Genomic DNA, 26,690 nt, shown 5'->3' on the forward strand with positions numbered 1-26,690 from the left:
TATTATATTATATTATATTATATTATATTATATTATATTATATTATATTATATTATATTGTTTTTATTTTATTTACTTTGTTCCGTGAATCCAGAAAGGGTTATTTGATTGTGGCTTTTTGAAAAACAATAATTGTTTACATTTAGGGACTCTTGCAATCGTCACACTTTTTCTATTACAAACTGACCCGGGCCTCATCAGAGAAGGGAAAAGTTATGTGGTCCTCACAGGAAACCGTTTGGGGACCCCTGAAACAACCCTTTCTGGATTCTTCACAGAACAAAAGTAAATAAAATAAATATAATATAATATAATATAATATAATATAATATAATATAATATAATATAATATTGGTCTAAAGGTTGTGCTACCAAGTATTAGGGCTGAGGGTGCCAATATTTTTGTCCGGCCCGGTCCGGATTTTTAAAAATGTTTTAATCGGTTATTGTTCGGTATCATTGTAACAACAGTTCATGTAGATAAGTTTGTGCTAAAAGAAAAAAATAACATTGTTTAAAAAAAGAAAAGCAGTTACTCAAAATGTTACTCATTACTTGAGTATTCTTTTCACTGGATACTTGTTTACTTGTACTTGAGTACATTTTTTGGATGACTGCTTTTACTTTTGCTTTTACTTGAGTAACATTTTGAAGTACCGCTTCTCTTACTTGAGTAAAATTTTTGGCTAATTTTGGCTCTGGATTTTAGACAGTGATCATTCGAATAATTGCTTCAATGGCAATTCAATGTGTGTTGCATCTGGATAAAATAGACGTATAATTTCAGGAGGGATGTAATTTAAATCAGCTCTGTCTGAGCACATTAAAAAATGCATTTCCATATAGTTACATAATATAAAAGTAGAGCAGGTTAAGAAGCTTGTTAACAGAGCTAGCATATTGAAGTTTATCATAGTGAAATTCTGTAACTAATTCAAACCCCCCACCGCCACCACCATTTCCTGTTTGTGCATTGGCTTTTAGTGTGAAACGCATCCACTTCCGGCCGGGTAAACCTTGTGTTTTCTGCGCTTGGGTGACATCACCGTCAGCTGTGCAGCGGGCATGCGCACAAGTGTAAGCATGCGCGTGCGTGTGCCGAATGATTCAGCAGGGCAGCAATGTGACGTCGAGCCTCCCTGGAATGAAACCAGTAACGCTCCATTCTATCTTCACTTGTTTTGTTCTCGTCACGGAGCCTCGCCGATGTCTCACTCCTGACACCTGATGTCAGACGTCTACCGCCTCCTTCGTCGTGTCTCTCCCGGCAGGAAGGAAGAGGACATCGTTGTCCTCCAGGCCGCCATTTCCGCATTTTCACGCCAGATGCTGCTTGGTGGCGACAGGTGAGCCCCCCTCCACCCGCCTGCCTCACGGACACTACACACAAACACACAATGCTTTTTTGTGACAAAGTCTTCGTGTATGATAATTGACATAAATGTCGTTTAATATTTTATGCACACGTAACCTGAGACATACAGTAATTGTCACGTTTAAACTGTCAAGCAGCGATGCGGCCTTAAATTGGGCAAAAACTCAATGAGTTTTTAATGGGAACACGAAGCACAAACTAAGTGTCCTTTTAGAAATTTTAATATTCACGTTGACTGTATCACGTAAACTATAATCTGATTTAAAAGCATGCAAAAAATATTTTGAATCAGTAAAGTTTCATCAGAAGTACTGATTGATGTGAACATAAATTGGTATAAAGTTCAATGGCTTTCTGCCAACCAGCTATCATGTTTGATACCAATCATGATGATTCATGTGAAACCTAATAAATGCATGTAAATGATTTTTTTTTTCCAGTTGGAACTAAACCAGTTCCGTCTGACGTGTGTAGAAGCAAACACGTAAATTGGACCTAAACCCAATGGAGTACTGAATGGGAACACACATTTTATTTCATAATAGGCATGTGCCGGTGTTCTGCCAAAATCTGCTACTTCGGCGAAAGGTGCTACATCATTCGAATTTGACACTCAAAGTCCTACCATGCGCTCTCAACTTGTTTTGTTTAGATGCATACAGACAGAACGTACTAAAAAATGCCTGAAGAAAATACTTAAATGTAGTTATATCAAATAAGGACAATTTAAATATGCTACGTGACTAATGTGGTCAATTGCTTCAAAGCTAACACAAAAAAACCCCCACAATGATTAAAAGTATGAGAGGGTAATACATGCAAAAAGTATTTTTGAGGCAATGAAAAGGTACTAAAAAATAAAAACAAAAATAGTGAGTACTCACCGCTTCTAACCGATGTGCGCATGTGTGCGAATGCTTGCGCAAACGCGCTGAGAGTTGTGTAGGACGTTTCTCCGTGTATTAAAGAATTGCGAACACCGGTATGAGATTTTGACGGTATGATAACCTTAACACTAACTATCAAGGTATTGCAGTTACAGCTCTAAAATGTGTTAATTTGAGATATCTGGGTAAAAAAAAAACTTTTTTCCACTGAACATGATTCTAATTTTTCAAAACATATTAGCAAATTGGAACATAAGTATGTTACGTTAAAATCAATAAAAAACAATAACTGAAATATTCGAAATAAAATTAAATAAATGCGGTCCTTTAGGTGAGCCTAAATCCACAGTCACAGCTCAACATTATTACCATCAGAACAAAAATAATGTATTTTTCATAAAAAGCACTTGTATATGTCTTGTATTATGTTTACATTATACACACACTTTTTCAACACAGTTGTCAGAGAGAAAAAAAAAAAAAAAACACGTGTTTTAACACCGTTAGACACACTAAACACGCTGGAGTTAACTCTACTTTTGTATAAATGCGAAATCATTTTGGAGGTATCGTCTCCTCGGCAGCCACGCTTCGCAAACGTGTTTTAAATGTCGGTTGGCCCTCCTCCTCTAAGCCGCGGCCGTCTGTAACTTTTCTGTTGCCGAAGTATTCCCATACCAACGATTTTGTTTTCTTAGATGAGGAAACGTTCAGCAGTTTCACCTACTCCAGCCATCGTGTAGCACAGCTAACTCACTGACACTGAGCAACAACCGGTGGGAGAGCAAGCGAGGGATTTCTCATTGCATTTATGGAACATGAAAAATGGGTAATACCGTAGGGACAGTATGACGGATTTTTTTTTTTTTTGGTGACGTTTTCATACCATGGTATACCTTGAAACCGGTAATTGGCACATATGTATTTTACAACACTCATGAAACAACAAAAGCTTTGTCATAGCAATGCTCATATTTTTCATATTATCTTATTCAAAACAATCCTATTAAAGAAAAGACTAACTTGTTCCAACAGACGTGTGTTATCGCAGACTAGCAAATTGGCCAAAACGGTCATTGAGTTCCTGAATTGCAGCACACAGCATGTTTGACAACACACCCGTCATTGTTCATGTTGAATGTCTCATGGAAAACTTAATCCACTTAAAGACACACGTCAAGTGACGTTTTGGCTCTGATGAGGTCAACCGATGTGTGTGTGTTAATGCGAAGGTTGTCGCCTTGAATTGGCCAAAAAGTCAATGATGTTCCCAATGAGCGTATAATATTTGACATTATTATAATTGACACAAGTTATGGTGAATGTCTTTCACTGCAATAAGCTTTCATATTTAGGCAGACAGATTATTATATAATTGATGTACTTTTGTGTATTTTTAGAGAGAAATCTGGTTTTGGTCCTTAAAATGGGATTATGACTAATTGCATTAGTCATACAAATGAATAAAACCAAGAAGAGGAAGAATATTTCCTTGTTTAGCTGAACATTCAGGATTTGTTTTTATGTAAGATTAAAAACTGGATAAGCATTCAGTAGGATCCATGAAAATGGGGAAAAGGACTTAAATGAACGTTAGTTTATTTTATTTCAAACATAATCCAAGCAAGTGAGGTTCTGGTGTCGAGCGGGGTTTCATATATTGTGGGTGTAAATAGGAAGTAGACAGGGTCAACCGGTTCCCTGTTGTGGAACCTTTGTCTTGTGTCCATCAGGACCGAGGTGTTTGGATCTGCAGGGCTGTGAGGAGACAGAGCGTCTTTGTTCTGCATCAGTAATGGCGGTAGCGGGGTTCACTCCCCCAGCCCCCGGCCGAAGCCTTGCTAGTACAACAGAGAAGTTGTCCTGTGCCAGGTTGCCATGACACTTTCGTTGGCGGCAGCGCCTTAGCTGCCGTACTTACTTTTAATGTTGGGGACTCCAGTCATGTGACATGACTTTACTTAGAAGTCACCAATTTTAGGATAAGACGTACAAATTACATAACTTCTCTAGTCTTGACTTTCTATATTGCTCATCCAATCACATTCAGATGACTTCATCTACTTATCAACGCACCTTTGAGCTCATGTTATCGAAATGTAAAAGACATAGGTTCGAAGGTGCTTGCTCGCGAGGACAGGTGTACGGGTTGCATTGGTTGTCAGGGAAACGCACTGCTTGTGCTTCCTGTTTTGAATGTATTATCTGCTGTATGATCGCTCTTCTTCTGCATTTCCTGACAACGTAGACCTCAAAGTGCCTCCCTCCCTTTCCTGGCACGACCAATCAAAGAGCATGTAAGACGATGGTCTGGCCTTCAAGCTGTCGGCCTTTTGATTTTTTTTTTTTCAGCTGGTTGGCTGGATAAATGGAGCATGAAGACATTGTTGATGTACTGTATGCTCAGCAGGAACCATGTGACCTCACAGAGGATGAGAGAGACGAAGACACAATTCAAAATGTCATATGCAGTGTCGGGTAGTATAATATAATAGTATTTAATTGTTGATTATTTATTATGCAAGCTCCACTAGCTGACATTGATGTGGTACGTCACTGATAAATCAACTATATTGTCCGCAATAAAGAAATCCCTTTGCATTGAAGACTCACTATAAAGCAGAGGCCATTGCTCTAAGACTGAACGGGAAGCTCTGCTTCCCCCATCATGTTTAAAAAAAAAAAATAAAAAAATAAAAAAAAAAAGATCAAATTAGGGCTGCAGCTATCGAATATTTTAGTAATCGAGTAATCGACTGAAATTCTATCGATTAATCGAGTAATCGGATAAAACTTTTTTTTAGGTAAAGAACAATTATAAATATAGATGAGAAAACAAGACATTTCATCTAATATTGAACCATTTTCAGTCAATGTCTTTATTTTCGATGTACATCGTTGAAAACAGCCAACAATTGCATCTCAAAAGTGACTAAAAAGACTTAAAAAAAAAAAACTAATTCACTGCTTCACTCAAAAAACGTTTAGAGCTTATAAAATATATATTTCTTACCTAAAAACGTCATTACGCTTGATAACAGACATCACTTAAATGTTAGGTGTTTTTCCCACGTGTTTCAATTGAATTTCCACTTGTTTCAAGCTATAAGTTCTAGTTAAGTTTTAAGTCAACTCTAAACTGTAAGTCGTGATAGGATTTTGAGTTTTTGCAGTGTTCAAAATAAATGCTGTGCTGTATTAGAGCACATTAGGCACCAGTGCTACTTGGTGTTTTATCCAGCAATGACTAGTGAGCTAAAATTGACAGCATTATTAAGTTTTTATTTTACACCCTAATCACTCTACAGCGCTGTTTTCACAGATTAAAGATAAAGCCTGTATGTAAGAGCTAGCCGCGGATCGACAGTGGTCATAATGAATAGAAACCTTGCCCTCCGCAGGGATAACGTTACGTGGGCGAGTGATAGTAACGTTAATCTTATTTATGAGTGCTAAGAAGTGTACTGCTTTAAGATGGCGGCTGTTTTTATTAACGCCGCCGGGTCAGTATTTCGCATCTAGTTCTACATACATGTGATATCTATGACACGCATCAGACGCTACCTGCTACCACCGTAGCAACATGCGGGCAGAGGCGTCTCAAGGGTCCCCAGGGGCCCCAGGCAACAGGCAACATGGGGCCCTTCGAGAGTGTGCAAGTAAGGGGGACAGTTGGACTTGGAGCAATAGAAGAAAGAGTAGCAACACAAAAATACCACCGTCGGATGCGGAGGTATATACCTTTGTGTGAAATCAGTAGTCAGATTGGCCCCACGACCCACCAAATTCAAATTATTCCGTAAAAACCACTGATTGGTGGACCACCAACCGAAATGAGTATTAAATTTGCAAATAAAATTGTTTAGGATTATTTCAAATGCATATATGTTATATTTTTCTTCAACGAGGAATACGAAAAACCCATTAATAGACTTTTTTGGAAAAATCCCAATTTCTTTAAGTAGTCACATGAATAATGAGGTGGCCTGTGAAAATCAACACAGAAAACCTCGGGAAGGACTTTCCATAGAGTACTTGGTGAGTCTTTGAACAATCATGTGGTATTATTAGCTGATTGGGCTTTCTTAAACATGTATAATCTACGTGACATGGTTAGTACTGATTGGGATTGATAACAGAATCGTTAGATAATGTGCCAAATGATTCCATGGTATTGAAACACTCTCTACACTTGTCGCTGCGACAGTGCAGTAAAGCTGCTTGTGCTAAATCTGTTGGCCCTCTGGGGCCCCCTGCTGGCTGGGGGCCCTAGGCAATTGCCTGGTTTGCCTAATGGGACGCGACGCCTCTGCATGCGGGAGTAGTTTTTAGCAACGTTGGCGAAAGTAAAATTCTAGCTAGCTTGTTGACATTTTCAGATAACAGAGCAGACCTTTTCTTTTGAACAATGTGCCCTGTCAAAGAAAACTGTCTCTCGCGAGGAACGTGTGACCAGATACTTTTTTTGCAAGGTGGGCCAGCTTACTGTGGGCACCACTGTGCGCAGATCACCACTGTAGTGGACATAAGTCGATGCTGGCACTGCCTTGTACCTGTCTAGTGGTTTGTCATTGGTTGTTGTTTGTTGTCATTTGATTTTCAAGGTCCTCGTCTTCGACTATTATCATGGGTCTACAGTCTCTGGCTACCCAAGTAGCGATAGCAGTAATCAACCTACTTGTTGTCTTTTTGTTGACCAGTCCGAGTCCGCACACTGCCAGTGTAGCTTGATGATTGGGGCTTGTTCCCGCAGTGTTAGCGTCATTGCTAACACTAGCGAAGATATGCTTTGCCCGAAGGTGGTACTTTAGGCTGGTTGAGCTTCGATCGAAGGACAGTTCATTACAGCAGTATGTGCACACAACTTTGGTTTTATCCAGATTTCCATTAGGCAGCTTTTTAAAACGGAATTTGCCATGAAGCAGTCCTGGGTCATCATCCTCACTCATCGTGGGTGGCTGCGTTTTGTCCTGCATTGCCGCGCGGAGAATGTAAACATCAGCGTGTGGGGACTAAGGGAGGCAGTTGTGGCCAAACTTAGTGTGAGCGGTAAATAGCGTTATTTTTATTTTTTTAATGCGTTAATATTTCCAGATTAATCATGGTCGTTAACGCGTTATGGTTGACAGGCCTAATTTAAATACTACTTTAATCAAGCGAGCATTGTACAAATAAACTCCAAAATACTCACGAACGTGTTCAAATGCACTGTACTCAATGTGACACGGGACATCAATGGAAAGCAACTGCAGACCGCTCGTGTAGCAGCGATGAAGCAAATTTATTTTCCTTCATTTAATTATTTATTTATTTGATACCTCAAAATACCTCCAAACTGCAGACATGTTGGCTGTGAACCAGTAGTGTTTTGATTATGTCATCACAAGAGGACGACTGTTCTTCACACTTCGGTGGTAAGCTTTCGGCCTTTCAACCGAAAACAAAAAATGGAATTCTAGCTTTTTCGGCCGAAAGTTTTTTCGCCACATCGCTAATTTCTGGTGATCTGTTTTCTATTGTAGCTACTTGTCTTTGGAGACCTGACTTTTGGTACTGTAGCTTCTTTCCCTACTGAGCAGCGGGTGCCGCCGATTCCCTCCACAGTCACAAAGCACTCACAGGCCGACACAGTTTAAGCTTCCCCTAATTGAAAGACCAGCATCCGCCACTGCTAGAAAGGGATTTTTATATAGCCCCCTCCAAATCCATCTCACCTTCATGCTAACCCAAATGTCACCTTCATGCTAGCCCACACACTAACGTCAAGTTGTGATCTGACTGTCTTCCCAAAGCAGATGTTGTGAGTCAGCATGTTACCGTTGCTTTTTTTTTTTTTCCTCCAAAATCAGGGAGCAAGCTAGAAAGCTCACGTGTAGATTACGGGTGCGGTTATGTAAGTGCACCTTCTATCAGATGACTCCTTTTCCTCCCTGAGGAGCTCATGAAGCTCATGATGCTTTGATAAAAGCGCCACTTATCATCTGATGCTTCTTCACAAGTCGTTCCTGCTCACAGCTTGAGTTTGCTTAACGGAGCAGGATGAAGTCTGTTTTATGGAAGATGAAATTCCCTTGAAGAGGATTTTCGTTCGCCGTCGGTTCTGCTGGCTAGTTTTTTGCAGGTAAACTTTGTGTTTTGATTGTGTTATAGCCAGTGAATTTTGAAATAAACAATATGGCAATTTCAGTGAATATTTGATTTGGTGTCAATTGTTAGCCAAATAAATACATAAAAATATGTGAACAATACATGATATACACATGAAAAAACTAGGGGTGTCAAAAGATTACAATTTTTAATCGAGTTAATTACAGCTTAAAAATTAATTAATCGTAATTAATCACAATTAATCGCAATTCAAAGCATCTATATAATATGCCATATTTTTCTTTAAATTATTGTTGGAGTGGAAAGATAAAACAAGATGGATATATACATTCAATATACGGTACATGAGTACTGTATTTGTTTATTATAACAATAAATCACAACAAGATGGCATTACCATTATTAACATTGTTAAAGCGATCCATGGATAGAAAGACTTGTAGTTCTTAAAAGATAAATGTTAGTACAAGTTATAGAAATTTTATATTAAAAACCCTGTTTTCGTTTTAATAACATTTGTAAAATTTTCAATCAAGAAATAAACTAGTAGCCCGCCATTGTTGATGTCAATAATTACTTATACAATGCTCATGGGTGCTGAAGCCTATAAAATCAGTCGCACCCAATCGCCAGCAGAGGGCGACAAAACTCCGAAAAACAACAAGTACACATTTCACTGTGCTGTCATTTTAATCTGTTTGAGCGGGGCATTTGTGCGTTAATTGCATCAAATATTTTAACGTGATTAATTAAAAAAAAAAAATTACCGCCCGTTAACGCGATAATTTTGACAGCCCTAGAAAAAACATTTTAAAAATAATACTAAATTAAACTAAATAAATTATTTATGTTACAGTAAATAATTAAAATGCTTCCTAAATATGAGTGCATGTAAAAATAAAATTGTAAATTGAATAAAAATAAGTAAACAAAAGTAAATAATTTTCCTAATTGCAAAACATTTAAACAACCGTCAGCAATGCGTAAGTTTCAATAAACATTTTTGTGAACCATAAAGTGACAAAAAAAACCTAGATGTTTTAATCAGTGTAAATTATTCAAAAGAGCAAATAATAGGACAAATATAACGATCAACATGTAAATGCAATCTTTCTATAACACTAAATAATATTTGAACAAGCGTCTATAATGCGTAACGATAAATATTTCAAAAAAATTAACAAAGAATGCGTTCATTCTGAAGACTCGCATCGTGTTCTTTATAGTTTATCACTGTGGTTTCATCTTTTTGTTTCAAGTTTCATACGAGTAAAACTTGAGTGACATACCAATTAAAATCTTAATCAGCAACACATCTAACCTACGCGAACAAAACAAGTGGTTTGTCTGGCCTCTCCCCAGCCTCAGGCCACACGTGTGCGTGTTTATTTTACACTGTATCTACAGTACAGGGTGTGTCTGTTAGACGGTTAACACCAGTGTTCATTTTATTACTCGTCTGTGTTTACACAACACACAGAGACGTGTGTCAGAAGGCGACGGCCAATCAGAAAGAGTTGCTAAAGTTTGTGTATTGATGGAGGCAAGTTTCACTCTTGGTGGATGTGGGCATGGTCACACAGCAGGATTTTTGCTGACAATTGAGACAGACTTGGGCTTAAAGTGCATACGACAGGAGAAAAAAAGTCTTAAATAGCATTAATATGTGAATTAGAATCATATTTTGAGACGATTCGACTATATATAACAATTTAGCAAAGCGCATATGACGAGAAATTAGTCTTTTAATCTGCCGGTTAGCCACGCCTACCATTATAGGGCTCTAGCGTCCCCAACAGGTGGATGACGTCAGCGGGAGAATGAGCTCATCGGTTTTACTATTCAGCCCATTGAGGGGGAATTATCCAGAACGAGGAAAACGCGACAAAGAGAGCCGCAAAATGTCATGTTTCATTCTCTCTATTCCAATATTTTTACAGGATATTCTTTTTAACCAAGTATTTTTCCCCAATAGCAAAATAAATGGCATGGTCATGACAAATAAGTCTTGTGCTAAATGGAACACGAAATAATAGAAACGTATTTAAATTTATTTCGGACGACATGGCAGAATTACTCCATAATGGTCAAAACTGTCGACTTCACCTTTACTGTCGCACCTCCCGAACAATACTTTATGCGACCTAAGTCGGGCTTATGTCATTTCCCTTCCTCTGTTTTGGAGAATGTAAACTAACCAAGAGGCATGACAGCTAGCCAACATGCTAACCCGAACCGAGTGATGTTTCAAAGTCTTCGAAGCGGAAAATTACACATAACTAGCCCGGATCATTACACATTAAGGCTGGATTGTCGATTGTCTTTGCCGATCGGCAACCCGCCCGGCAGCAAACAAGTTAGAGCTCGTCGTTCCCCTGCTGAGGGCTTGTTTGCGGGGAAGCAGCAGGACAATGACCGCCGGACAAACCGGCCGACGTCGGAGGAGCGTGTAGCTGCCAAATGGTTAACACGAATATGGCAAAAATAATGCTTTGCTACACGGCGAAGTCATAAACAGCGAGGGACTCATAGAAGGGCGGCTGCAGTTGTTGTGAAGCTTACATTTGCAGCTAATGTGTATGAGGAGAGCTTTTTACATGACCATCCATGATCAAACGTAAGTAGTCCTTTATTTAAAGAAAGTTTGTAGTGTTTACTTTGTAATCGCTGTATTCGGAGCTATTTTTAACACAAAGTTGCAATTTCTAATTGGTTGGAAAATTTGACAGAACACCGGGCACATGAAGAGGGCAATAAGCCGAGTATAGTGCTATCCCAGCGGGGGGATGTGTGACAAGCTGCCGGTCGTCGGCCGAGGGGACAAGGAGCATGTCAGCCACAAAATGCAAGCCACCTACGTATTAAAATGATGCCAGTATTTGACATAATACAAAACACGATGTTTACTCACTTCCTCGTAAGTCCCATGGTCCCACATTAGTAGGGCTTGTTTTGGCCAACATCCTTTTGAAACCTCTCCCTCATACAGCAAGATTTTTCTGCAGCCGTTTGGCTGGCGTGATGCAAAAAAATTAACGAATTAATCTGCAAAATCAGCTGAATCCTTAGTCCTTCTCATACAACAGTATGGCTGTATAGTGAAGAGGACTCCTTCTCTCGTACACGTCACAGCGCCCTCTTCCTCAATGCTAGACCGAAGCCGGAAGTCTGTCATTTTCGTCGTGCGGGATTCAAAAAATTGAAAAAATGTATTGATCGCTTCTTCACACATCCAAGTGGTCCATTTCATACAGGAGCATAAAATACCACGTGCATAATGAAATAAACATGCTTTTTCGTGTGCAGGCACTTTATGCTTAATTTTACCTCCGTGAAGTTGGCCTCCCATCAGACGCACATTTGTATAAAAATTATGTCATTCCTATGTGCTAGGTTTGCGCTGAAAATATTTTTGTTTGTGTGGGTATCGTTTTTGAGATATTAACAATACTTTTTTTTGGTCAATCTGAGGTCAACCAGCCCCTCTATTTTGATTATAAATGGCTAAAAATTATGTCAATCGTTTGTGCTACGTTTGTGCTGTAAAAAAAATTCATTTCTGCAGCTATTGTTTTATTAGATATTGAGATTTTTAGTGATGACGTCACCCAGCCCCTCATTTATTGCAAAATGGACCTGAAATTGTGCCGTTCGTTTGTGTTCGTTTGTGCTGTAAGAAAATAGTTTGTGCTGCTATTGTTTTAATAATAATGGATATTAATTTTGAGTGATGACATCACTCAGAGCTTTTCCGTATCCAAGTCCCTCGGCTGACAGAGCGTACCAACTCTTTCAATAACAGAGGAGTGTCCTAACAACTAGCGCAAACGTAGCATAAACAAATGCACCCCTTTGGGTCCATTTTGAAGTAAATGGAGGCTTGAGATCTTGATTTCGAGTGATGACCTGACTCGCTGCCTCGTCATCACTCACGTCAATTGCAGCCCCTCCCTTGCGGATGACAGAGCGTACCAACTCTCTCAATAATAGAGGGGTGTCCCAACATCTATCGCAAATGTAGCACAAACAAACCATTTACTGCAAAATGGACCCAAAGGGGTGTTATTTGTTTGTGCTGTGTTTGCGCTAGTTGTTGGGACACCACTGTTATTGAAAGAGTTGGTACGCTCCGTCAGCCGCGTGAGTGGCATACGGAAAAGCTGCGAGTGACGTCATCACTCAAAATTAATATCTCAATATCTATAAAATGGTAAGAGCACAAAGGAGCACTAATGTAGCATAAACGAATAGCACCATTCCGGGTGCATTTTGCAATAAGTGGGGGGCTGCGTGACATCATCACTCGAAATTGATATCTCAATATCTCAAAAATGATGGCAGCACAACCCCAAGTTTTTACAGCACAAACGAAGAATAATCAATTGACACCATTTTTAGCCATTTTTAATCAAAATGGGGGGCAGGTTGACGTCAGATTGACCTGTAAAAGAATTGTAAATATCTATTTACAGCACAAATGTAACACTAACAATTAATTTCATTTTTATATATATTTGCGTCTGATGGGAGGGGGTCCAATTTCAGAGATTGTTTTTCTTTTTTTTTAACATTTCTTGTCTTTGCAATGCGGTTCACTTTAGGTCATTAAAAAGCCTTGTAGGTTACAGAAACACCTTCTGCGGTGTGAAGTTGTGAATAATGAACAAGGACAGACATCTAATCCTCGTCTTTTGTTCGGCCCTCAGCTCCTTGTTTTCCTGAGTCGCATTGTGGTCATCTGATGTCCGCCAGCGCCATGCCCACCCCGGTCTCCAGGTTGCCCAAGTTCGGCTCGTGGTCCAAAAGTTCGAGCCCCACCCCCGCCGCGACCCCTTCACATACTTTTCCCACCACCCGCATTCCTAACGGCTTCTACCACCACCCCGGGCCAGCCGGGGGCAACGGCACCACCATTGGACAGGCACCCTCAACAAGACGAATCGGATCATTTCGCACACCTGGGAAATATTCCTCAAAATTGAGGAAAGATGACGAGGTGACAGATGGGGACGAACAAGTTGATCACAACGATTCTTCCCACCGGGACACTCATTTGAAATCTGCTGCAGACACATCACTTCCTGCTCATAAAAATGCACTTTCCGGACCTAAAACCGGACTTCCTGTTCCTAAAAACAGACTTCCCGTTTCCAAATCGAAACTAACTGGGTCCAAACAAAACCTCAATGGTCTTTCCGGATCCAAACTGCGTCCGCCTCAGCAGTCCATTCACTCTGTAGCTGCTTCGAGTTGTTGTACCGGTTCTGGATTTGATTCTTCACCACCGGCGGCACGCTCCCGCTCCACAGGCAACCTCGGTTCAGCGCAGCATTCCCGCCTAACTAAAAGCAACGGGTTACGCTCATGTGGCCTGGCGGTACGTGGTAGTGCGTCCCCCAACACTTATGCCTCATCTCCACTCCTTAATACAAAATTAAATCTGAAACAGTCCAGTACTTCAGGTATTCAAGCCAGAACAGTGAAGAAGTCTCTGCTACCGGCTCCTAAGACTAACGGTGTTAGTTATAAGCTATCGCGGCCATCGGTCGCAAAACAGACCAGAACCATCGGGGTGGATGTTAGCCAAGCCATACTTAAAACCACAGTGGAGACGCCGATCTCCACAGGAAGCAGTCCAGGTGACTTATCCTCGTTTCTTTGTAATATCTTAAATTTTTTCCATGTTCAGAAATGAAATCTAACCTTATTAATAAAGAGAGAGGAGAGGATTTTTCCCCCCATCCTAAATCTGTGCTCCGTTCTCCAGAGCGCACGCCTGATGCTCCCCAGTCGAAGAAGCCACCTTCCCAGGGAGAGCGTTCCATCCCGGTTGAAAGCCTGGAGGACATGTCCCTGTCATCCGGCTCTTCCCTGGATCACGACCGCACCAGTCAGGAGTACATGGACGACTTTGACAACTTGGGTAAAGAACCCGCTGTCTCGCCATTCCGACAGTACCAAACAGAGACCCCGCCTTTCCCCTCAAAGAACCTTCTTGTCCCCAAGGAAACGGTGGCGTAGGCACCCTCCTCCTTGCCAAGAACGACGAAGACGACTCGGGCCTGGACCGATCGTGCGCTGCGTTCTGTGACCGCGAGGTGGCAGGGAATGGAGTTGCCGTTGAAACAGAACTCCATTTTCTGGACGACACTTTAGACTGGACCCACGGGACTATCACAGGTGACTTTTGGTGGTGGCCTTAAAATAGTCACATTTGTGTAGCCTTGATTCTTTACACTCTGTGACCACTGTATCTGTCTAGTCAATTAACGAACTGGTTTGTTTATCGTCAGGTGATGACGGACAGAACCATCTGACTCAATTCTCCCACCACAGCAGGTCCAGTCCATCCGACTATCATGAGCAGGTAAAAATAAAATTCAATCGGTCCTTAATAATCTCATGTGTTTTGTTTGTAGTGATGTTGTGTTTTGTTTGGACCAGGGCGGCTCATCCTTGGATTTGTCCCCCTCGGACAGCTACGGCTCCGGGGGCATCTACATGTGGGACGAGGAGGGTCTGGAGCCACTAGGGGGCGCCGGTTCACAACAAGCAGGGGAGTGCGGGCTCACTCCACATGTTGGCAGCTTTGACTCTGATGTCAACAGCAGTGTAAGATGCTAAGGCTACACCTCATTATTATTATTAAATATTCGACAATAATTCACTTAAAACATTGTTAATTGATTTATTATAAAGAATACATGCAATAAAATAGATTTTTTTTGACCAACTACTGTGCAGTACTACATCTTTTGATAGAAGTTTAATATTGTTCTTTTTTTTAAATCCAGGACGCCCTAACCAATGTGGACTCCTGTGATTTAAATGACGACGACCTCATGCTGGATGGAGACTTTCCCGATGACATTTCAACACACACTGGTATGGAAAATCAACATTAACCTCAACCGCAGTTTAGCGCTCATTATTTGATTCAGATTGTTCAAAAAAATTCCCACTTGTGTTTTAAGAATCGTGTGTCTGTCATTCTAAATGCTAACATTAGCGAGTGTGACTCACCCACCAGATGGAGATGGGACGTCGCACATGGCCGAGTGGAGGAGGAGGCAGCTCTGCTGGGGGACACAGGACGTCCACAGTGATGACAGGTGAGATACTTTTCCACCCCGCCCTAAGCATCTACTGAGGTTGGTATGCTAACATGACTCTGGTGTGGTGCCACTTGTCAGGGAGGCAGGATACTGTGTGGGCATGGACCGAGAACTCACGCTGGATCTCTCGCCTCATAGGTGACAAAACCTAGCAATCATAATAAATAGTCGAAGAGTCAAATAATACAAGTATACATAAAAATCATGTGCAGTGGGGGCCTTGAGATAAGAGTTGAATTTGATTCTTTACCACACTAGTATTGAAAACAACTTGTATCGCAAAACATCTTATCCTTTTAAAATGGATGAAAATGACACGAACTCGTTCTAGAGGATAAAGAATGTATTCCTGCGTGTCATGGTATTCGGCTACATATTACGTCAACGTATTCTGTATTTGTTCTTGTTTTGCATTTGGCTCATACCTCTCTTCTGAAGAAAAATTTACAATCTGCTTGGATTTTTGCTTTCAAGTCATACCTCCAAAAATATATACCTCCTAAATTGGGCCACTCCTATCTCAAGGCATCACTGCATTTTTGGTGCAGAATAGCTAGCTTGTCAGCTGACTCCAGATCAGTGTATTCTAACCGACTTCGCCCCCTCAGGACTACCGATGCGAAAGTGGATGACCTGGCAGAAGACTTTGGTGCCCTCCGGTCTCAGCTCGAACTCCTTCGTAGGTGTCTGCTGCAGGTGAGGGAGAGCCCTCTCATTCATCTGTCGTTTTACACTGTTGTCTAATCCACCCTCCTGTCTGACCTCAACTCGTTTAGGACGACGACACGGACGATGACACTTTGACAACTGACACTCTCAGCCCTGAAGACGGTGACCAATCACAGGTCAGCAGAGGTTGTCATTAACTTTGGGAAACACCTCAGCGAGCTTATTGTGTTACCTGAGTGCCTCCTTACAAGTATTGTCAGATTACTTGAAAAAGTGTTTTAATTACTGATTACGCCTAAAAAAAACTAGTTACTTTACTGATTACTTTATTATCAAGGTAACTAAGTTACTTTAAACAGTTACTTTTTACCACTTTTTCTCCCTTTGCTGCCTCAACATAAGAATGACAACAACAAAAATGTCATCGCATGCATTTGACGTTCTGATAATTTAATTTAAAGGGAAAGAACATTGATTTCAAACACCATTTACTCATGCTAGCTTAGCCACTCCGGAGCCCCTGAAATTAACAAATAACTGACAAACTGCATGGAATTTGTTGGAATCAACTCCGCCGACTAATTAAACCCCGCTAACTCAAAGATTAAGCCTAATATAAAAAATTCTGAATTTCGGGTTAGAGCTTAGGGTTAACAGCATATCAGTGCCAGTATAACACAGTCCAATAAACAGTGCAATAAACTAGGGCTGTCAAACGATTAAAATTTTTAATAGCGTTAATCACAGCTTAAAAATTAATCGCAATTCAAACCATCTATAAAATATACCATATTTTTCTGTAAATTATTGTTGGAATGAAAAGATAAGACACAAGACTGATATACACATTCAACATACTTTACATAAGTACTGTATTTGTTTATTATAATAATAAATCAACAAGATGGCATTAACATTATTAACATTCTGTTAAAGCTATCCATGGATAGAAAGACTTGTAGTTCTTAAAAGATAAATATTAGTCCAAGTTATAGAAATTTTATATTAAAACCCCTCTTAATGTTTTCATTTTAATAAAATTTGTAATATTTTCAATCAAAAAATAAACTAGTAGCTCGCCATTATTGATGTCAATAATTACACAATGCTCATGGTGCTGAAACCCATAAAATCAGTCGCACCCAAGCGCCAGCAGAGGGCGACAAAACACCAAAAAACACAAGTAACAAGTGGACATGACACTGTGCTGTCATTTTAATCTGTTTTAGCGGGGCATGTGCGTTAAATGCATCAAATATTTTAACGTGATTAATTTAAAAAATTAATTACCGCCCGTTAATGTGATAATTTTGACAGCCTTACGATAAACACAAATGTCAGGAAGCACGTGGATGTGCGCGCACAACCCGGAGGTATGCTGTACACACACTCAGTCAATTTGGCCGCAAAATATGGCGTAACTTAACACTTTACACTCAGTTGGACTTATAACACATCCGAAAGTTGCTAAATAAACACGTCACCTCACGGCGTAAATGTGCAACACGAATATGATTAGGATGAGTGGGAGAGACGACTACTCGCCGTTGCAACGGCAAACCTATGAAACAGCCGTGCATGTACCTGCTCCAACCTATTGCTGGAACCCTCCGGAATGAAGGAAAAATACGTTCATTCATGGACGCACACAGATCAATATTGCCTCATAGATCTTAACGGGTGGCTGCAATCCGCTCAAATGTGCAAACGTCAGTCCCAAAACACTTAGCGCGTGTGACTCGAGAACAAAACGGGAAGAATGAGCGGTTATCATGGAACACGTAGCAGGAGCCTTTCTAACATTTTCTATTCAAAATGCTCATCGTACATGACTGCAATATTCTTCATTCTACATACATTATAAGTCAATAACAAACTAGTAACGCTCAGACACTAAGGAAACTTAAATTTGATTACTGGTTTGTAAAAATGAACGCGTTAGATTACTTGTTACTGAGAGAAAATAATAAGGTTACTTACTGTAGTAACCCGTTAGTAGAACACTGGACCTTACAAACTTCTTTTGTGTGCTTATGTAGGTGGAGGCTCTCCTACAGGAAGTTCAGCAGCTCAAAGAGGATCTGAGGAACAAAGACCAGATCATCTCGCAGCTCACCGTCCAGCTGGTGAGTTCGTCTTTTTAAATCACGTTACTCTCTAAAAACCCTCAGAATATTTTGTTCTTTGTGCAGGCTGTTGCCCCAGCAACCAGCAGGTGTCGCTGCTCAACAGATAGGACTGAAAAGACTGAGCGACACACACAGACAAGTGCGGTGGCAGCGGGCGAGAGCGTCGCCTCGCAGACGCCCTGGAGAGACCGCACGGTAAAAAAACACCACTCTCTGAATCACTTAGTGAATCTCTGCGCTTGTCCCATCTTGGTTAAACTGGACAATGACACCTTGAAGTATAATACCCACGTCCAGTAGATTGCCTAATTTTGTTCTAGTTGCAGAAGATCCCATTTCAGAAAAATACAGTGTTTGAAATGGAAGCAAGGGTAACTAATGATTCCAATGAAGGCGCTCAAGTCAGATGCTCTCACGCTCAGAAAATCAATGTTTTGTTCACTATCTTTGCAGCATACAATGTGGACATGATTTCTGTTCCTCTATTGATCATCCCTACCCGCTCCCCGTCCACCTTTGCTTTGTTTTGCCCACTTCCCCCAGACTTTCCCTCCCTCCGCCTTCCTCTCTCCACCCTGGCAGTACCAACGCTCCAGACCTTATGGGGGAAGGCCCAAACCCAGCATCCCCTCCCATCTCGCTAGAAAAAGTGAGTTTTACCCTTCCTGCAAGCTAACCTTTCCTCACCATGCCTGCTGACTTAGTGACTTGTCATTTAGGAGATAAATTCTATTTTTTTCACAATTCAAGCATTCACATGTTTTGTAATAACACGTGTGTGGCATGCTTTTGTCAAAATATAACAAGGATCAATGTGGATAAACATATTTAAAGCATACTGTATTGCTTAATGAGTTTCCTAATTAGAATTTTCTAATTAAGCACCTTTTATGGGACAACTGACTAGTAATGGTAATTTAAACGCTTAGCTTGAATTTTAGTTTTATGTTTTTTAAAGGGCTGTCAAACGGTTAAAATTTTTTAATCGATTTAATTACAGCTTAAAAATTAATTAATCGTAATTAATCGCAATTCAAACCATCTATAAAAACTGCCATATTTTTCTGAAAATTATTGTTGGAATGGAAAGATAAGACACAAGACGGATATATACATTCAACATACGGTACATAGGGACTGTATTTGTTTATTATAACAATAAATCAACAAGAAGGCATTAACATTATTAACATTCTGTTAAAGCGATCCATGGATAGAAAGACTTGTAGTTCTTAAAATATAAATGTTAGTACAAGTTATAGAAAATTTTATATTAAAACCCCTCTTAATGTTTTCGTTTAAATAAAATTTGTAAAATTTTCAATCAAAAAATAAACTAGTAGCTCGCCATTGTTGATGTCAGTAATTACACAATGCTCATGTGGTGCTGAAACCCATAGAATCAGTCACACCCAAGTGCCAGCAGAGGGCAAAAAAAACAAGTAACAAGTGGACATTACACTGTGCTGCATTTTAATCTGTTTGAGCGGGGCATGTGCGTTAAATGCGTCAAATATTTTAACGTGATTATTTTTAAAAATTAACTACCGCCCGTTAACGCGATAACTTTGACAGCCCAATTTTTTTATTTACTATTGTACTTTATATATATTAAATGCATTTATAAATTAAAAACAAAATTAATAAAATTAAAAATTTCCTCCGAATATCCCTCTATAGTTTATTGTTATTTTACAATTTCAGCATATTTAATTGTTAAGGGTTTATTTTTAACCCTTCACTTTCAGTTATTTATTTAATAGAACAGAACAAATATTAACACATGTATACAAAGTTTGAACACTTGCAAGAATCTGAATCACCGAATCTTAACTTCCACCTGTTTTGCCGTGCGCAAATGAACTCATTGGCTGTCATTAACGAGGATAGACATCCAATCCATTTGAACTGAAAGTGCTGACGGCGATCATTCGCTGATAGCCCTCCCAATTCAAATGACTAGGATGTTATCGTCGTCAATGGCATTAAAACGTGGTAATTCACTGATTTACTGACCAAGTATTTGATGTAAATAGTTGTCAACAAAAATTTAAAACTTATTAAAATTTCATGTCATATTTATGTTCAACAAGTCCCAAGTCCCTGAAATTGTTCAAATAGAGGAAACATCTGCAGTGGACTTTTGCCGCAGCGGAAAAAACAGTGTAAAACATTTAAAACGGAGCTAAAATGGTGTCTCTGGCGGCACGAAACTGCTAGAATATTAAACGGCTGAAATATGAATGAGCTCATGAAGGTTAATTTAATTTATTAATGAGTCTACATTAGCCAGGATGAAGACGAAATCGCGGCCTCGGCCAGGGTTGTTGCTTTCATCCCGGTCCACTCGGATAACATTTCTCCGTTATCTTCTGACTTTGCGCATATGTGATGCATTCTCTGACCTTTAGGGGGCGCTAATGCCTCGCTCTGTCTTGTCTTGTGTTTTGCTTCCTCTCACCTTCACCTTGGCTTGATCAGGAGTGGAAACACTCGTGCTGTACTTCAGTGACACGCCCTGGTACGGTTCACCACATCCTTTGCACCACATAGCACCTGTCAGGGGACACTTGCATGAAATTAAATGGCCCCTGAGAATTAGTGCCTTTTTAAGTTTTGTCATATATAGCTAATGTATCTTGTATAATTCCATATCTTAGATTTTGAAAAATCATTTAACTCTTAAATTATTTCCAAAATAGCCAAAAGAAAACACATTTTATTGAGCATAATGATAGATACATGTACAAAAAAAGATTATTTTAGAGTATTAAATTAACGTATTTTCTGCACTATGAGGCGCATCTAAAAACCTTCAATTTTGTCAAAAACCGACAGTACGCCTTATAATCTGATACGCGTTATATATGGATCAGTATTGGTTTATCATGTCAAGTGATTCCCTTTAGTGCACCGGGAAGGAATATGACCTTTCAGCCAGATTGCAGGAATCACATTAGCAGAACCGCCAGAACGGCGCTACCGCAATTTCAACGACCCGGGGGTGTGGGTATTCTGACAACCAGGCAAAAAGGCCAAACCCCACGTGGTTACCTTAATCTTAAGCTCTTGTACTGACTCCATTTTAAAAGCTGGAAAAAGGCTTCGAAACACAAGTTGGCAGCAATCATACGGCACAGTAACAACCCAGGCGAGGAGGCAAACTGGATCCAGGGTCACCATATCACAAGTCAGCAAAAGATTCCCGAGAAAAATGACAACGATTAGTTAAACATTGTCTTTTAAAGGCTCTGGTAAGGCGGGCTGTGGTCTGGACGAAGGGTGTCTTTGGGTGTTGTTTAGGATTATTGTCTGTTGGACAGAATTCGGGCGTTACTGTTCTCAGGGCAACGAGTTAAGGATTTTTCCATCCTCACCGCCCCGTGAGTACTGAGTGTTCACTTCTTTGTCGCGGGGTCCTCTGTATGAGATGTTCCTTGTGGCAAGACAAGATGTCCCGCCATTCGTTCTGGACTGTCCAGAAGAGTTGATTGCAGGATTTGATGTTCTGCCCATCACCTGCTTGTCAGCGTCAATCTTGCTCAGTCAGCTGCATGACGCGCGTTGGGCTTCCATGGTCAGAAGGCGCCCTGTATCTGTTCTGCCCTTATCTGCCCATTCTCCATCGTCTTGGCACTGCAAATCCTAATCAATTCAAGTCCAGCTGTTCATAATACCAAATACATTTTTTGTTTTTCTTAAACTATGATATGCTATTTATTTTATATTGGGTGTGTTATAGTAATACAAACAGTCAAATAGTAAATATGAGAAAATATATTATTCTCTGATTGATTATATTGTGTTAGAGTAATACAAACAGTCAAATAGTAAATACGAGAAAAGATACTAGATGGAGCTTGAAGGGAACCGTTTTTATATATAGGGCGCACATCATTATAGCATAACGCAACCACTACTACATTATAATGATGTGCGCCCTATATATAAAAACGGTTTTGAAATGGGCCATTCATTGAAAGTGCACCTTATACTTGGATGCGTCTTACAGTGCGTAAAATACGGTCATCATTTTTTAAGACTGGGGAGTGAATGTAGCCATTTTCAGGAGTTACAATTGGCTGGCACCAACTTCCTGTCGTTTAGTTTATAAAGGGTTCAACTGCTAGCTAGCATGGCGTATTCAAGGAAACAAAACTTTTAACTTAAAATGTCAAGGCAAAAAAAAAAAAAAAAAAGCCTCCCGGTCCGCTCGGCTACATTGGCACATTTTCTTGAGCCCAACGGTGGATTATTTAAAAAATAAATAAATAAATGTATGAAAACCTCGTAGACATACAATAGTATTCAGAGAAAATTATATATTCAAAAACTAAGACTCCGCTGTATTGTGATTTCGGGAGTAGAGTTGGAACAAATGTTTCAAGGCAGGGTAAAAAAAAAATACTAGGTGAAGCCTGCATGGGTGTGCACGAGAACACAGTTACTTCGCCTGTCACCCTTTCGTAACTTTGCATGTCTTCTCTTACACACACTCACACAGCCATGCATTATTTATGAGCGTCTTGCGCCAGCGAGTGAGTGCTGTATCCCAAAATTCCACCAGGTGTCAGTACTTACTAAGAAAGTTCTGATTGACTCCAATTGTTGCAGTTCGCTTGTTTCATTGGAGGCTCAAATGTTTAACATGGCACCTGGATCACTATCGATAGTGGGTAAAGTTGATGATATATAGACTTGTGTCAAGATTTTGTGTTGCCGGCGAGCAAATGTTGCTTATACAATGTTCTTTATCAATTAGCCAATCAAACACAAAGCAGACTGATATTATGATGATGTATTTTTACCACAAGTCTCGTACAAGTTATTTGTGTGTATTTCAGCCACAGGTATTTCGTCCCTCCCCCCCGGAAGACCAGAACCGACTAGCCGACCGCCCAGCAAACAGAAGCTCCGTCTCCCACCCAGCTCAGCACATCCAGCACCCCCCTGACCAGGCCCCCTCAAGGTCGCCGCGTCCGCCTTCTGAGCCCCGCCGCCTCCGACTCTTCCCGTGTGAGAACATGTGAGCTGACCTCTTCCCAGCATGCAATAGGAGGCGGCGGGGGCTCGTGTATCCTCTCGACTTGAACTCTGCTGGAAAGAAGTCTATTTAATAAGTTATCTTATTTATTGAGCACTGTGACGCCGTTTTATTATTGTCAGCGCTTCGTTTTCGCAGCTTGTGCTCGTTGGTTCTGAAAATATGCAACGGAATAAAAGACGTGCTGTCCCTTTAAGTGCCGCTCAGCCCGTTTGAACATTTATTCAATATCTTTGCGATACATCTTAAGAACCATGTACTAGTACGCTTTTATTCCTCACTACTTTCATACTAGTTGGATAACTACATTGCACTAGGGCTATCCTACAAGTGAAGCAAATTATAGATATTAATCTGTAAAATTCCTTAAACAGAATAGCAATTTTCCTTACTAGAGAAATTTAGTTGTACTACCTCCATGCAGAAAGTAGCCATGTAGTAGCAGATAGAAACGTCGGTTTAACTAGTTTACTGAACTCTCTAACTAGTGAGGACAAAGAGTGTACTACTACTTGAACTTATGAATATCAAGGATATGGAAGTTTCACCATTAGACTGAACAAAACAAAACAACATTGAGTCTTCCTCGCACTTAAAGAACCACTGGATGATATACGTCCTCTCGTCTATTTCATTCGGACAGAAGCGTCCCCTGCTGCCTTGACTGTGAAAAACCACAATGCAGACCTCTGCCAAGGCCAAACAACCCAAAATTAGATTCACTATTCACGCATAATAAACGTTCATACATACAAACCAAGCTCTGAAAATAATAACAGGCTTATATTCTCTCTGATCTGTTGCAACAACCATTATTAAAATTGCAAAATATGCACTGAATGGATGTCTGGCTTTTTTTTTTTTTTCCCTTTTAAATATATGGCATTTTGTCCTGTAAATCTCACTAGTGCCCGCATGTTGTGGCCCATCATGGTTCTACACTGATTTGAAGGCTGGTAGTGATCATTTTTCAGTGCCCCTGACAGCGATAGACGTCCAATCCACTTTGACTGAGAGGTTTTGCAGTGATCATTCACTGTCAACCGCTCCTTGTCGAAATGGATTGGACGTCTATCACGATCAATGATACTGAATAATTGTGAGTAAAGTCAAGTCTGAGAAACTTTCACTTCAACCAAAAAAATGATCATTGCTTGCGAGCTTTCTCAATTCAAAAGATTATTTTTATTACCATCACCAACCATCACCTATAAGTAAATTCTGACCTCAGAAACTTTCACTTTTTTTCTTTTGAGCTTCCTTGTCCTGTTCAGCTGCCTAGACATGGAGAATAGGAATCTGAGTGTCCTTATGGTCTGAACCGTTTTAATGTTTTATCTATTAGGAGAGAGTAGCAGACAAGAAGGGCTTATGGAAAGGACAGAAAGGAAGGAAGCAGACAGAAGAGGAGAGAACAAGAAATACGTTATTACACGCCTATGGTACCCATGAACATAGTGGTGTGCAGAATGGAAAAAACAAGAAATGAAACTTCTTGTACGCAGCTGGTTTCGATTTAAGGCGCGTGGCGAGGTAGATCCACACTGGCAAACATTCCACTTCAAAACATAAATATATAGGTGCTTCCAGGAGTTGACGCACAGCACAGAAACTCTCGGAGTGTCATCTACGTCGTGCTGAATCCATTTTTGGAGGTTCCTCTGGTTTGATTTTGCAGTTTTAACTTTGTCAACACACTGTTTACTTCACAATTCATGTTGTTCTTTCTAAACCGGAGGTTCGGAGCAGACATTTTTCAAGATGGCGCCGCCTATATTTCGCTCAGGAAACTTGTCTCTAAACAGAAGCTTAACAAGCTCAAAAACTCCAAAACTTAGCATAATGGTGGATTACAAGCAACTATCAGGTGCATACACCCACCTACCGTACAATAGTGTACAGCACCCATCTGAAGACGCTCTGCTCTCACCGTTGGTTTTTATTGGTCAATATCTTGTTCACATGCCTAATCTTATTTGTACCTGTGTTGCTGCCTTTAGTGCTTAGTTACGGTATAGTTGCACAGGGCTTATCGATTACATCGGAGGCATGGTGGTGGGGGATGGGAGTGGCGTAGCTCAGTGGTAGAGTAGTTGTCCCCCAAACCAGAGGTTGTGGGTTCGATTCTCCACCCTGATGAACTCGTCTAAGTGTCCTTGAGCAAGATACTGAACCCCACATTCGTCACCAGTAGGTAGATGGCAAGATAGCGTAAAGCGCTTTGAGCGCCTTGAAAGGTGGAAAAGCGCTATATAAGTATAACACCATTTAACACCATTTACCATTAAAACGAAACTATCAATTCACAATGAGAAACAAACAAAAAAAACAATAACGTAACATAGGCGACAATTTGAAAAGTAGTGGAGTAAAATGTAGTGAAGTAAAAGTAAAAAGTATCACTTCATGTTTGTACTTAAGTACAGTACTTCGTTACATTCCACCACTGCCTGTGGACACCATGTGGACAGCCTGATCACCGAGGTGAAAGAGGAGGGAAAGCGAGTCATAAGGAGACGTGAATAGGTGGGGTGGTGCGTACAAATTACAGCAATGTGAGATTGGGAACCCAGTATTATGTAAATCACCTACAGTGGGGCAAATAAGTATTTAGTCAACCACTAATTGTGCAAGTTCTCCCACTTGAAAATATTAGAGAGGCCTGGAATTGTCAACATGGGTAAACCTCAACCATGACAGACAGAATGTGGGAAAAAAAAACAGAAAATCACATTGTTTGATTTTTAAATAATTTATTTGCAAATCATGGTGAGAAATAAGTATTTGGTCTATACCAAAAGTTCATCTCAATACTTTGTTATGTACCCTTTGTTGGCAATAACGGAGGCCAAACGTTTTCTGTAACTCTTTACAAGGTTTTCACAAACTGTTGCTGGTATTTTGGCCCATTCCTCCATGCAGATCTCCGCAAGAGCGGTGATGTTTTGGGGCTGTCGTTGGGCAACATGGACTTTCAACTCCCTCCTCACCCCGTGGCGTCAAAATGATAACAAGAACGGGGAGCAAAAATCCCAGAACCACACAGGGGAGACCTCGTGAATGACCTACAGAGAGCTGGGACCACAGTAACAAAGGCTACCAGTAACACAATGCGCCGCCAGGGACTCAAATCCTGCACTGCCAGACGTGTCCCCCTGCTGAAGAAAGTACAAGTCCAGGCCTGTCTGCGGTTCACTAGAGAGCATTTGGATGTTCCGGAAGAGGACTGGGAGACTGTGTTACGGTCAGATGAAACCAAAATAGAACTTTTTGGTAGAAACACAGGTTCTCTTGTTTGGAGGAAAAATAATACTGAATTGCACCATACCCAGTGTGAAGCATGGGGGTGGAAACATCATGCTT

The 26,690-nt window shown here is 40.4% G+C and overlaps 1 protein-coding gene across 5 annotated transcripts; it reads left to right on the forward strand.

Moving 5' to 3' along the window:
• Positions 1-1,063: 1,063 nt before the first annotated feature.
• On the forward strand, positions 1,064-24,167 carry LOC130909901 (serine-rich coiled-coil domain-containing protein 2-like). 5 transcript variants are annotated; one of them, XM_057826846.1, is made up of 16 exons: positions 1,064-1,346; positions 13,077-13,747; positions 13,820-14,009; positions 14,138-14,293; positions 14,377-14,550; positions 14,664-14,737; positions 14,815-14,982; positions 15,165-15,255; positions 15,401-15,482; positions 15,564-15,623; positions 16,094-16,181; positions 16,262-16,330; positions 18,194-18,280; positions 18,347-18,478; positions 18,827-18,932; positions 23,128-24,167. In XM_057826846.1, exons 2-16 carry the CDS (start codon positions 13,112-13,114, stop codon positions 23,235-23,237), a joined length of 2,223 nt encoding a protein of 740 aa, XP_057682829.1. In that variant the 5' UTR covers positions 1,064-1,346; positions 13,077-13,111; the 3' UTR covers positions 23,238-24,167. The 5 variants fall into 5 exon arrangements, with proteins under 5 accessions (XP_057682829.1, XP_057682827.1, XP_057682825.1 ...); XM_057826844.1 differs by adding an exon at positions 20,765-20,804 and having other exon boundaries at positions 13,077-14,009; positions 23,128-23,314; XM_057826842.1 differs by having other exon boundaries at positions 13,077-14,009.
• Positions 24,168-26,690: the final 2,523 nt, after the last annotated feature.

This window comes from Corythoichthys intestinalis, chromosome 21 (genome assembly GCF_030265065.1).
Source record: "Corythoichthys intestinalis isolate RoL2023-P3 chromosome 21, ASM3026506v1, whole genome shotgun sequence".
Lineage (NCBI taxonomy): Eukaryota > Metazoa > Chordata > Actinopteri > Syngnathiformes > Syngnathidae > Corythoichthys > Corythoichthys intestinalis.

What these genes read in the sequence shown, in the direction of transcription:
- LOC130909901 (XM_057826842.1), top strand. Translation starts at nt 13,112, where the DNA reads ATGTCCGCCAGCGCCATGCCCACCCCGGTCTCCAGGTTGCCCAAGTTC. An exon ending in CTCCACAGGAAGCAGTCCAG is followed by an intron (nt 14,010 to 14,137) that starts GTGACTTATCCT and finishes TCCGTTCTCCAG; the next exon opens with AGCGCACGCCTGATGCTCCC. An exon ending in CGCCCTGGAGAGACCGCACG is followed by an intron (nt 18,479 to 18,826) that starts GTAAAAAAACAC and finishes CACTTCCCCCAG; the next exon opens with ACTTTCCCTCCCTCCGCCTT.